Consider the following 14,409-nt stretch of genomic DNA (forward strand, 5'->3'; position numbering starts at 1 on the left):
GGGTCATCCAGGCTCATACAGGATTGCAAGAAGAATCTTGAAGCTGAATTCGACATGAAGGACATGGGGTTGATGCATTATTTTCTAGGATTGGAAGTTTGGCAGAAGAATGGGGATATCTTCCTTAGACAAGGAAGATATGCTATAGAAATTCTGAAGAGATTCAGAATGCAGGATTGTCGACCCATGGCTACTCCCATGATCACCAATTGGAAGAAAATAGATGCATCAGGAGACAAGGAAGTGGACCCCACCTTGTACAGGCAACTCATTGGGTCGCTCATGTATCTGGTCAACACTAGGTCAGACATTTGCTTTGTTGTCAACACTCTTAGTTAGTTCATGGTGGAACCAAAAAGGGTGCATTGGGTGGTAGCTAGACACATTCTTAGGTATCTGCGCAAAATAGTCAGATATGGGTTGAAATACTCCCTAGGGGAGGACGTCAGATTGAATGGGTTCACAGAGGCAGATTGGGCAGGTAGTTCATTAGACCGAAAAATTACCTCGGGGTACTGCTTCAGTGTTGGATCAGGGATGATATCTTGGTGCAACAAGAAGCATAAATCAATGGCTTTGAGCTCAGCAGAAGCAGAATATATGGCCGCGAGCATAGCGACGTGCGAATCTATATGGCTCAGAAAATTGCTTGAGAACTTGTTCAGAAAAAGGATAGAAGTGACCAGGGTTTACTGTGATAGTGAAAGTTGTATTAAACTCTCTGAGAATCCAGTATTTCATGATTGGTCGAAACACATTGATATCAGATGTCACTTTATCAGAGATTGTGTTCAGCATGGGGCAATACAGCTACAATATGTCCCCACAGGAGATCAAGTAGCAGACATACTCACAAAGGCTCTCAGAAGGGCTAAGTTCACTCAGTTCAGAGCGCAAATGGGTATGGTAAAGAATCTGTTTCAGTAGCAGAAACATGTGATTTCTTAGTTATCGTGGTAGAGGGAGTTGCAATACGGATGTAGTGTTGACAGTGGCAAGGTCAGCAACAGTACAGATGCAACATTTGCGCAGTGGTTGATGGACAAGTCAGACATCAGCAAATGCAGAGGACGATGTTATGATGTCAGTGTGATGCTTCAAATTGAAGGCATTATTAGAGCACATTCCTCGCTAAGAGGGAGTGTTGATTTCTGGTAGCATTGGATGTGCTTTAAGTCTCAAATTTTGCAGGGAGGCTTAGACTCATGCATTCTCCAATACCCAGAAATCGTTTTGGGAAATTCCATCCAGAGACAGTTTTATTAAAATAATTAATTATTTTTAATGAGACCCTAAGTCTAAACTTAGGAAATTAAAATAATTAATGGATATTAATCTAAACTGTGGGTGAAACTTCTAGAAGAAGGCAAAGATCAAGTCAATATGATCCTAGCCATTGATTAGGATCTAATCTAGGCCGTTGATTGATCAATGAGAGGATTATAAGAGGAGGCTTGATGGGCACTTGGAGAACACACAAAAGGCAGATACTCAGTTACTCGAGTAAGATTGATTTTCTCACTGGTTGAAGTTCGGCAAGAGAAAATCAAAGCAAAGGGAGAGTTGCAGGTGAGAAAGAGAGAGAGAGGGCATCAACATCAGTGGGAGTACAAGGCAAGAAGAAGCAGAGCAGGGAGAGCTAACACAGAAGTGTGATGCAAAAAGAGGCAACGCAAGGCAGGTTGACGCTGGGACTACGTGAGCAGTGTGACGCTAGGTCAATGTGGGGAAAGTGACGTAGAGGGATTCAAAGGTTTGAGGATCACTTCTCCTGGATCAAATATTTGTCAAGAAGCGGCTATCAATTTCCTCAGTACTGTTCTATTGGTTGTATATTGTACAAGAGTTTTTTGCTGAAGAATAATAAAGAAACTCTCATCTGTTGCACCGATTTTCCCACGTTGGGTTTTTTCGGGGATGATTGTCCAAAAATAACTGTCATTGTGATTATTCTTGTGTTGTTATTGCACTCGCTTTTAGAATTCTATTTGTGAAGACTGCAGTAGAATTTATTTTGATATTCACCGTAAGAACATTGTGAATAACTTATTTCTGAGTTAATAAGTACAAGAAATAATATTATCACTACAATAGGATTTCTATCTTGAAATTTTCACAGTGGCCTCCTTTTTCTGTTTTCACAGTTTGCTCTTCAGCTGCATAATATTGGCTTTTTGTTCAGTCCCTAGGGATCAGACCAGTGTTGCACGAAGCGCCCCCCCCGGTTCCAAGCCCCGAAGCGCGTCTCGTACGGAAGCGCGCTTCCGAAATTTTTAGACGCTTCCTGGAAATTTGGAAGCGCTGGCGCTTCCGAAGTGCCGAAGCACGCTTCGTACGGCGCTTCCCAGACGCTTCCCAGACGGTTCCCAGGCGCTTCCCAGATGCTTCCAGACGCTTCCGTCCGCTTCCAGAAAAGCTTTCGGAAAAGCATTTAGAAAATGTTTTTTTTTTCAATTTTTTTTTAAATTTTAGGTGAGTTTGCTTGTTGGGGGTGGGTCCACATTGGGTTAGGGTGACAAATGAAAGCAAAAAAAAATATAAATATAGCAGATGCTCCCTCATGGTAATGTTAAATTCTTAAAGTAAAAGTGACATTCTCCTTTATTTTTCATTTTCATCCTTTTACTTAAATTTTTAACATTACCATGAAATGACTTAGAGTGTTTGAGAGTGGTTCCAGCCTCATTGGACTTCATATGGAGAAAATAGAATTTCATATCCTATTCAAAATTCAGCAGACTTAACAGTTTTCAGGTATTCAGGATCAATGGGATTGTGGCATTTCATTAGATTATATCAAGTATGAAGGTATGCGATTAGCATTTAATCAAGAGCACCAAGCCCTATATGTACCCTGGTGTTGGTGGTGTTAATTGATGAACTCCTTTGTCACGCAGCACGCCCTTAGCAAAAAATTACCTTTCAATCAAGTCAAAATCATCGATCAAACATGTTAAGCTTTTTCTACCATATTTTAAGTCTTGAATTAGGTAGTTTGATCAAAATTGGGCAATGTTGACTAATAGCCCTAGACAATCGAGGTAGAGGCAAAGGCTAGACAAGAGGAGAAGAATCTAGATTCTAGATCATTAATGTACAATGGATGTTATATCTATCTTGATTTATGCAAAAATATGCATGTTTTCATGTCTTCTACAATTAATTTGGTATTTGGGATGTTTGTTTTGAGTATAAATGCATATATATATATATATATATATATATATATATATATATATATATATAGTAGACGCTTCCGCGGACGCTTCGCTTCCTAGATTTTTGGAAAATGACGCTTCGGCGTCCCTGCTTCCAAAAAACGCTTCTGCTTCGCTCCTGCTTCGTGCAACATTGGATCAGACAAGTGCCTATTGAGGAGGATGAAAAGACCTCTATTTATAGCCAATCATAAGCTCAAATGGGCACCAATTCTAGCTGATCCGACTTGTAGGAGAGAGGGCCAACTTGAACAGTTGGGAGCCAAAAATCAATATTCAAAAATTTAAATTTTGTTGTTTTGATAAATGCAAGTACATCAATATGAAGACCGACCATAGCTACAAATCCAACAGTTCATTAGTTAAGAAGAGGTAGCTTTTGAATATCCAAAGAAAGCAACAACCAATGACAACGATGCTAAATATCACGATTTACAAAGGAGAAAAAAATAAGGAAAATAATTGTCATATTTGTGATAAGAATTGGACTATAGGGCGTAGATGTGAAGATCTGCCATTACAATACTTCAAAATATTAATTGGAAGGGAAGTATAAGTCTCAAACCTAGAAAATGAAATTATTATAAGCTACAATCTAGAATCCAATAATGACAAAACACTTTGAAAAGTGTCATTAGCATCAATTTGATGCACACCACAAAATAAGAATGAATATGGGATCCCCCTAAAGGAAATTATTTCTAGAAAATAACAAACTACAAAATATATTCTACCTCATCTCAAATGAACAAAGTTCATTCTTCAAGTTAAATATTCTAGAAGATTTGTAATATGTAGATCTCCCTTGAGATACAAAACTATATATTAAAATGTATGAATAAGAATGATGATACAAATGAGAGTGAGGGGCCTGCTTATATACTAGGCAGGTGCCTCTTCATGGAAAGTCATGTCCCATTTAGAGTCTAGACATGCCTTTTCAACACTAATTATTAATTAACTAATAATTATTACAATTATCATCATTATCTATATTTAATATATTTAATTCATAACATTGCCTTCTTCTTCAAAAAACTTTGTCCTCAAAGCTTGCTGATGAAAATGCTGGATCTTTTTTTTTTTTTTTTCGAATTTCTTCTCGTCTCAGAGTTCTCATCTTTGTTGATACAAGTTGATATGATCCTTGGAGTGATATATAAAATTGTCGCACGGAGAAAGGATCTGACCATCCTAATTTAATCTTTTGTGGAATCTCTCGATTACTAGAAACTTGTGATGAATCGTTAGCACTGAACTAAGTTGAGTGCACTTCAGTATTCTTCGGAACATAAGTTTGTTGTTTATGTTTTGAGTGATACGGATTCATAGATTGATTGAAATGTCCGTTCTTGTGATTCAGATATAGATAAAGGATTCTTTTGGTTTCCCTTATCATGTGTGTGGCAAGATTCTGATTTGCTTCAGGTTCTGATGTCATTGAGTTGGTTACAAAATCTTCACTTGGAATTTCCTTCGTCTCAACATCTGCGTGTGTTTTTTCTTTAACTAACGTGTCTTCTTCTTGAGTTGTGATATTCACTACATCGATATTCATTCCATTTTCTTCAACTTGAATTTCTTTATTTGAAGAGTTCAACACTTCCTTCTCAAAAGCTATTGTACCTTATTTTCCAATGACTTTTTATCCTTCTTAAGCTTCTTAATTTGTGTTAATAATTTTTGACTATGGTCCTTAAGCCGAGAAACTTCTTCATTTCGATCAGAAGTGATTTTGTCAATTTCTTTTTGCATATTTTGTAATACTTTTTTACCTTCTTGAAAAATTACTTTTGAAATATCTTGTATGTCTTCAGGTGTTACTGAATTTGGCTTCAGTGTAACATCCTGGAGTGTTATTTTCTTCTTCCTATAGGAAAATGTTAAAAACTTCTTTTTCGTATTCAAGATGAAGGATCCTAGAGTTTCCATATAGGGTGAACCCAAAATAATGTCACCTTGATTGCTCCATAGGGTTTGAACTGAGAATTGCGATATAAATATATAATTCTCAATGTTTAATTGTAAATTGGTTATGTCATATTTTTTGTTGCCAAAACAATGTAATTTTTTGATTATATTTGATTTTGGAATCATTAACTGGTTTGCGATTTTATATGTTATATAATTTTTATCTTCTGCAGGTGAGATAGCAATAGTGACATCTTTTCCCGCAATATACCCTTTAATTCTAAATAGCACTGAAGCATAATTACGTGAAGTTTCTGGAAATTTTCCTTAATTATTGGTCTCCATTTTTTTTCTTTCTCGGGATGAGCCTTAGGGTTTAAAAATAACCCTCTCAATCCTTGATATATTTGTTTTATTCTATAATATCACCCTCTTTTTCTTTTTCCTTTAAAAAATTAAAAGACCCTAAAGTACTTTTTCACTTTTTTATTTTTATATAAAACGTTTTATAATTCTCTCTCTTAATTATTATTTTACAATAATAATACTTTATGAAAATACCTGGTAACAACATGACTTAGGAAGTTAACAACTATCACAAATTTAATAGTTTGGATTGAATGAAACCCATGAGCATGCACGAAGAGTCGTGTCTGGCAACGAATCAATTTGATATCTTCTATTGACGGTTTGGTTGGGGTTGGGTTGAAGGGACGCAACGCCTAGAGCAATGCGGCAAAAACTGAATCCTTGTGTACTTGTTAGACGCTATCAAGGACATAGTGTTTTAGATCTTGACCAACACACATAGTCCTTACAACTGTTCCTCAGAGCCGAAATTGTTAATGGATCTGTCTTAGATTAATAATCAACGTGCCACCAAGTTAAAGGCTGAAACATTGCATAGACTACCCGTCAAATTTTTTGTTGGAGGGCTAGGAAACTGTCAACATATATTTGTTTCGATCCCGTTACAAACACAAGTCTGATCCTGCAACAAATCACAGGTTCAAGCCTGCATAATACCTCTGATTAAAAGTGCGAAAGTTATCTCAAAAGCATTATGCGTTATGTCTGAGATTAGCAGTGGTAGTGTAGCGATGATGACCATCGGTTTGTTGGCGATAGGAGGCCCCTATGGCAGTGGTCACTGTAGCTTTGCGTTGCAGCTAGTTCCCACGCAATGTGCGTATGCCTGCTCAACAATGTTGGTTCTGTTGCCGCTTGTTGCGGCGGCTCAGCTGTCAGTTTGTTGCGGTGGCTCGAGGACACAGCTGCATCAACTGATGTAGAGTAGGGCACTACTATTCTAGGGCGAAGGAATGTGGTGGAGGAGCATAACTATCACCAATGACTACTATGTGCCAAGGGCGACGTGCAAGATAAAGGTGGTTGAGTGTGGAGGTCACAGATCTATCGGTTGACAACTGTGCAGTGGGCTGAACTGTGCGGTGGCAGGGAGTTGTGCGGTTGTGTGGCGGTGGCCGACGTCCTTCGGGTGTACTGTGTACATGGGTGCGGACGACAGTTAGGCGTATTTTTTTTAAATTATAACTTATACTTTTGTTTCGAATATATCTATATATATATATATATATATATTTCTTTCTTTCTTTTTTTTTTGGTTTTTTTATTTTTTATTTTTATTTTGGTAATGTGATTAATGTTTTTTTTTTTTTAATGTGCTTTTTCTTTTTTTATCAAATGGCCAAAGGTCTAAATGGTGATATGGAGAAACCCCAAATTCTTGTAGCGAAACACTTCAACAACAATGATGTTGACGGTCAAAGACCTGGATTGGAGAACGTGGCTCTATGCAGTGTTTAAGCAACCAGAGGATCGAATGGATCTGATACTAAATGGAACGAACAAAGTTCATTCTTCAAGTTAAATACTCCAGAAGACTTGGAATATGTAGATCTCCATTGAAATACAAGAATAGATATTAAAATGTACAAATAAAAATGATGATACAAATGAGAGTGAGGGCCTGCTTATATACTAGGTAGGTGCCTCTTCATGGAAAGTCATGCCCCTTTTAGATATGCCTTTTCAACACTAATTACTAATTAACTAATCATTATTACAGTTATCATCATTATTTATATTCAATATATTTCAGTCATAACATCATCCAACGAAGGTTAGTAAGACTCAGGATTTAATAAAAAGGGACAAGAAGTGCAGTTAGACATACACAGTAGAAGCAGGGAAGTATGTTACCAAGGAGCATCGAAGTTGCAGATTCAACAAACATGTTGAAAGTCCTCAACATATGATGCATACACTATGATGAAACCTTACCAATGCTCAAATTGGAACCGAATAAAGTCCCTGGAATGTACAAAGGCAAAGATGATGCTGCCAAGAAAGCATGCTCAACTAGAGAATCCTATTTACTGTGCTTTGAGGACAAAACATTCCTTAAGGGGGTGGAAATGTCATAAACATAATAATAATATTAATCAGGATTATTAACGTTAACATAACAATGCATAGTTCTTGCTTCTATTATGAATATCTCGAAATAATATGGGAATGTAAATGAAATACCTCCTCACTGAATAGTGTAATCATAGTATTTCCTTTCTTAAAAGCATGACAAGAGGATAAATATGATTTAGAACAGTGAGAATTGACATGCTTTCATATTTGTTGCTGCTTTCCAGAAAATGAAGTTAAGCCACATCCCATCCATGTGACTATATGGGTTTCAATGAAACTTGAAATGTTCTTATTTTTTAAATGCTCAGAACTGCATCCTTAAGCTACATGCCATTCATGTGACTAGGATTTCATTGAAAGTTGAAACTGACTAACCTGTAGGTTTAAAGACTTGAACCTCTTGTCAAAATTTCTGAGACCCCTCTGTTGCACAGTGTGATGATTTTGCAATTTTTGATCCCCATTATGGTTTCCAGAGCTGATTTTTAGTATGGTCAATTTTTTTGTTCATTGTACACTGTTGATTTAACAGAACACGTTTTCTTTGCCTGTACCCTATATCATTTGCATAACCATTGATTCAAGGTGTATTTTAATTTGATGTTTGTTTCATGTTTTGAAGATATACAATAGGCATAGTACAGACTACAGAGATGGTTGCAAGGATATTTTGAGGTTCGTTATTTCTTTTCTTTAGCATCACATTTTTTGACTTTATATAGATTGCTTGAACTACAGGGAAAAGGAAAACCAAAGTTGGAAAAGATAGCTGAACAACAACATGGTGTTGATAATACGGGTACCAAAGATGACTTACAGGTTTTCCCAAAGGAAGAGAGAATGGATACAGAATCTTGTGCTTTATCGAATGAAAATAACTGTCTGGCTTTTTCTGTTGAAGATGAGGACGCTGAACAAAATAACGGTATTCCACTGCCAAAAAAGTCAAGGATAGCAGATGATGATGACGACATTTTGAATGATGTTTGTGCTGTACCAATAACTAATGGTATGCACTTTCATTCTTCAAAGCCTTTCTAAATTTCTCAAGCTTGTTCCCTTTTGTCCTCTTTGCAGACTGAGTTGGTTGAAACTTCTCTCTATGTTTGGCTGATTATAAAATAACAACCCTGTATATGTAATTTTTCCTCAGGAGCTGACTGTCAGCATAAAACAAATTGTATGGAGGAAGAACTCAAATCTGAACCTGAAATCCTTTTGGCCAAGGATGACATGCATATATCTGAAGTTGATAGAGATGCCAAAGTGAATTTGCGAGAAAAGAAGCTTATAGATTTCAGAGGGAAGATGTATCTTGCACCTCTTACAACTGTAGGGAATCTTCCTTTTCGAAGATTATGTAAGCTTTTGGGTGCAGATATCACTTGTGGTGAAATGGCCATGTGCATGAATCTTTTACAGGTTGGCTGTTTAGCTTATTCTAACTTTATATTCTGGATTCCTTGTATGCACTGGTAGTATTTGCTAATACCAGGTTTTCTTGCGTTGAGCATAGAAATTTGGGTTATCCTTATGATTTGAATTTTGAACCATAACCCCTTCACAACTATGTTATATAATATAGAATGTTCAATAAGAGTAAATTGCTAGGATGGATGTGGTCCTTTGAAATGCTATACACATCCTACAGTGATGATGTTTTACTTTGAAGTGTTGGAATCATATGATGATGTTTGCCGATGGAAACTAGATCTCTTATTAGCACCAGTCTATTTTAGTGCAAATCTTGTTGAAATTTGGCAGCTCAGGGACAAATTCCCTCCTCTGGGAAGTCTTCCTCACCCTGAGAGGACCCTACTAGCCCTTGGAAGAATTTAATTTGCACAAGGAAGAATATTATGTTTAATGTGAAACCCACATCTACACAAAGGTACAAGTCGGCCTGGGCAAGGAAATTCGACCTCATCAACCTCATTTAAATTCACCTCATGTCACATCACTTGGAGGCATCATCACACATACATATCTTCTCTTGATTGGTTCGATTAGCTCTGAAATTGCAGTTCCAAGTTCACACGTGCAAAGGAGAGAGAGGCACTTCTGTTTTGACCATCGTTGACTTTGGAGCTTTTGACTTCATTTGACTTGATTTTGGATCTGTTTGGAATGCTGAGTTGACTGGGATCTTGACTGAAAATTTTCAGACCCTTTTGACTAGCGTTGGCTGAAATTATGAGTGAGGGTTTCCACAGGTCAAAGTTTGATTTTAACCAGATTTGAAAGCAGAATTTGAGGGCTGATTTGACCAGGATTGACTAAAGGAAGGAGGCTGCATATTTTGACTTGTTGACTAAATTATTTGGGAGCTGATTTGACTGTTGACCAGGTCTGATTAGGGCTGCATTGACTGCTGTTGACTTTGACCAAAAATTGCAGAATTAAAGTTTGACCAGATTTGACTTTTGAGTTCACATTTGATTGGATATTGGATTATTGTTTGGGATAGTCAAGGATTTGACCTTTGACTCATTGTGGATGTATTTAGACCAATGTTTTACAACTCCGACTCGGCCGAGGATCGACTCCGACTCCGACTCCGACTCGGTAATGACTTGGCCGGCTCGATTTCAATGACTCGGTCGTTGTAAAAATACATTAAATATTTATTCTTTTTATAAAAAAACATAATTTTAAATATTTTAAACATAATTTTAAAGATTTTCATTCATGTTTCCAAACACACAGCATTATAATATAGATGGAAGACAACATATGATCAAAGTAGGCTCATGAACCAATCCATTATATCAAAATGGTACCCAATGGCAATACATAGTCAAATGTCATACATGATCAAAGACTCAAAACAAAATACAAATAACCAAGGAGGCTAGAAATGGCCTCTACAACAAAAGTAAACTGTGATGGTGACCAGACTCCAATACTAGTACTACTGGCTAGTAGCTACTGCCAGAGGAGCCAAGATCATCTCGACCAATCTCTGGATCATCATCATCAGAGTCAGACAAGGGGCCCCATGCCTCGTCCTCATCATCATCGTCTCCAACTGCAACTGTAGAAGTGGTGCCAGTACCACTAGCAGGCTGTGCAGCAGATGCAAACTGAGATAGAGTAGATATGCGGCTGCGCTTCTGTCGTGGCTGAGCAGAGGAAGCACCTACAACTGGAGTCCTACTCCTCGGAGTCCTTGCTGGCTGTGAGACTGAGGCTGGTGGATCGGGATCTGCATTCAACTGAACAGGCTGAAGTTGATGTTCTAGACCCAGTTCAAGTTCATCAAGATCCTCATCAGGATCAAACTCTGGTGCACGACTCTCCACTACCCAATCTGATGTTGGATCAATGTCTTCCAACACAATGGGATCTGAATCAGGTCTTTTGTTCAGCAATTGGTTCCGTCTGAGCCGAAGGTTGTATTGGACAAAAACTAGATCATTCAACTGTTTTTGCTCCAAACGGTTTCTCTTCTTTGTGTGAATCCTCTCAAAGACAGACCAATTGCGCTCACACCCAGATGCACTGCAAGTTTGACTCAAAATACGAATTGCAAACTTTTGCAATTGAGGGCACAGTCACCAAAGGCCTCCCACCATTGTGCTGCAAAAAACATAGGAGTGTAATGAATTATGAGTTAGATGAAGGCTGAAGCTCAACAAAATTACAAATTATATCTAACTTTCAAATTATAAATGATTTAACAAACTTTAGTCTTTAATAAAAAAAGTAAAACTGTAAAACCATTAAGAAATTGAAAATTGAAATTTTTGTTTACCTGGCTCATCTGCTTCTCTTGCAATCTTTGCTAGGTTCTTCCCAAAGGTACCTGTTGCATTGCTGAAGGATGTGACCTGTTGATGTATCTGCAGCTGGTCAGACTCCGATGGGATCATGCGTTCAATGCAATCAACCAGTCCATCTCTGACCTCCCCCCTCAAAGCTCCTGACTCCTTAGCTTTATAATGATACCGTGGGTTCAAAAAATACCCAGCTGCATGTATAGGGCGATGGAGTTGATTGTTCCATCTTTCATCAATGATTGCCCAAATGGGCCCATACTTTGCCACTCTATCCTTGTATGCTGTCTTTATTTGCTCCTTTGCTTGATCCATAGCCTCATAAATGAAGCCCATAGCCAACCTTTCCCCATCCACCAACCGCAACACCTTAACTAGTGGCTCAACAAGCTTCACAATCTCTGCTGCCTTTCTCCAAAAAGTTTCATCATGGACTTTCCTTTTCAATTCTCTGCCTTCTGGTTTGTTGGACCAATTGGTTTGATTCCATTCATCACTGGAAAACATCTTTTGCAAGTTTCTATGTTGGGAAAGCATAGATTGCAATGTCAAAAAATGTGTAGCAAATCTAGTGATGGCAGGCCTAATAATATCCTTGCCTCCAGTGTGTTTCCTCATGAGACTCAAAACCAGTGTATGATTGTAGATAAATTTTGTTATGCTTTTGGCATTATCTACAGTGTTTCTGACCCAATCTAGTTTTCCAATATCCTCAAGCATGAGGTCTATGCAATGTGCAGCGCATGGGGTCCAAAAGATGGTCTTGTGTTTTTCCTCTAACAGTTTACCAGCAAGAACATAGTTAGAGGCATTGTCTGTGATGATTTGAACAACATTAGCCACCCCCACCTCCTCAATAACCTCATCCAATAGCTGAAACAACAAGTGGCCATCTTTTACCTTATCAGATGCATCAACTGATTTTAAAAACATGGTTCCCTGTGGGCAGAAGACAAGAAAGTTTATGATGGTACGGTTTCTTTGATCAGTCCATCCATCTGACATGATGGTATACCCTGTTCTTGCCCATGAGTCCTTGAACTCTTGCAAATACTCATTAATGGATTGAATTTCTTTCTGCAAACGAAACCCCCTTAGCTCTTGCATAGTAGGGCCTTTGAAGCCTTTTCTAGCAGCATGTATGGCATCAAACATAGGCTCATAATATGGTGAACGAGCAGCATTAAAGGGGATATCAGCATCATACCACCATCTAGCTATGTAGTCACAAGCAGTCTCCCTCAATTCTTTCTTCCAATGGTCATCTAAAGTGGGTTGAATTTGACCTTTACTAACTTCAGGACCATGTGCATCTGATGGAGAGGAGGGAGTGAAATAACTTTTGATAGTCACATCACCCTTCATTCTACCCTTTCCCTTATCTTGAACAGAACCAAAAGAGGGAGGAACATAACGGAAAGGGTTGGATGCCTCAGTTTGAGGGATAGAGGAAGAACCCTCAAAATCATAGTGGGGGTTGGTAGCCATCATTCTTTGTATCTCCCTCTTCCTCCCAATCTCAGCCTGTATCTCTTGTTGCCTAGCCTTATCTTCTTTAAATTTTTCAAAGCTGGCCAACAAATTCTTTCTAATCTCCTCAATTTCATCAGAGGGACATGCGGTAATTTGGCCTTTAATCCCTGCCAAGTGTTGTTTCAGCCTATGAATCCCCCCAGGACCTTCCTTAATTTTCCTATGGCAAAACTTGCAATGCATCTGACTATCAACCATTTCAACATATGCCCAAGCAGGATCTTTTGCTCTAGGTGCCATTTTTTGACTAGGAAAACAATCTGAAAATGAAAAAAAAAAAAAAAAATTGATTCAATGTTCATTTATTTGACAAAAAACACTCTCTAAGCTTTCTTGATATGCACTTAAAATTTACTAAGCAAAAACAGATTTATAGAGGTGGAAAAAAATACCTCCAGGCACAAACTGCCTCCTCAAGCTTGCTCCAAAAATCAGCTCCTCAATGCTGCTCCAAATGGCTGCCCAAGAAGCTCCTCACTCTAGCTACAATGCTCCTCCAAGACTCCTCACTGCTGCTCCAAAACAAGCTCAAGAACTGCTCACTAATTCTCAAAGAAGACTCTCACTCAAATGCATAAGACTGCTGTGAGTGAATGAGAGCATTTGGCTGTCTTAAATAGGGTTTGGGAGGGGGAAATGGACCCCAAAAGCATTTAACAATTTACCATTACCCTTTGGAATCCATAAACTGAATTGCACTTTACCAAAAATCACAAAAAAGTTATTTTTTTTCATCTTTAACGCTGCCCAGCCGTTGCTTCTTTGACTCGGCCGAGTCAATACGGACCCGGCCGGGTTGACCGAGTCAATTATGACTCGGTCGAGTCATTGGATGACTCGGCCGAGTCATAGTTGACTCGGTCAACCGAGCTGGGTTGCTGGCCGGGTCATTAAAAAAGGTGCTGGCTCGGTTCGAAACGACCGTTTCCGGGTTGACTCGGCCGGGTTGTAAAACAGTGATTTAGACTATGTATCTCTCCATTGAACATTTGATGACAATCTAATAGAAGAAGAATTTGGAAAGGGTTTTCTCCCTTGTGGGGTTTTTCATTGGTCTTTGACCAAACAACTGTGTCTCTATTGTGCTTGGTTGTCTTCTATTGTGCATTTGGTTTACTATTCTATCTACAATTGCTTATTGTTGCTAGAAGATTGAAATCAGAGTGGAAAATTGATTGCTAATTGAAGAAGAATTGTAATAAGTGATTGTGTTAGCATAAAACACTGGAAAATTAACATGGTATCAGAGCTGAGGTGAAGAGAAGCCTAAGGAGACGAGAAATCACCTTTGAAGGAATCAGATTTGAAAAAGCTTATTTGTCTTTGTCAAGATGTCTACTTCATACTTCAGGGTTGAAGAGAAGCTGAATGACTCATCTAATTATGTTGTTTGGAGAACTAGGTTGGGTGTAACTTTGGATGAGAATGATGTCTTGGAATATGTGGAAGGAAAGTTACCTGAGCCTCCGGAAAATGTTTCTATTGCTATCAAAGCTAAGTACAAGAAAGATGAGAAGGTTTTTATT

At 38.2% G+C, this 14,409-nt stretch overlaps 1 protein-coding gene across 1 annotated transcript in view; it reads left to right on the forward strand.

The window, feature by feature from the left end:
• The window catches only part of LOC149213504 (FMN-linked oxidoreductases superfamily protein), a 238,146-nt gene that overhangs the window by 152,564 nt on the left and 71,173 nt on the right, over positions 1–14,409 (forward strand). Inside the window, exons 4-5 of the mRNA XM_089392039.1 lie at positions 8,313–8,583; positions 8,728–8,996. Of these exons, the coding sequence (XP_089248165.1) occupies positions 8,313–8,583; positions 8,728–8,996 (540 nt within the window). The remainder of the gene's footprint in view (positions 1–8,312; positions 8,584–8,727; positions 8,997–14,409) is intronic.

This window comes from Pinus tabuliformis, chromosome 1_1 (assembly GCF_031772625.1).
Source record: "Pinus tabuliformis cultivar Carrire ecotype Pingquan chromosome 1_1, CPIR1, whole genome shotgun sequence".
Classification (NCBI taxonomy): Eukaryota; Viridiplantae; Streptophyta; class Pinopsida; order Pinales; family Pinaceae; genus Pinus; species Pinus tabuliformis.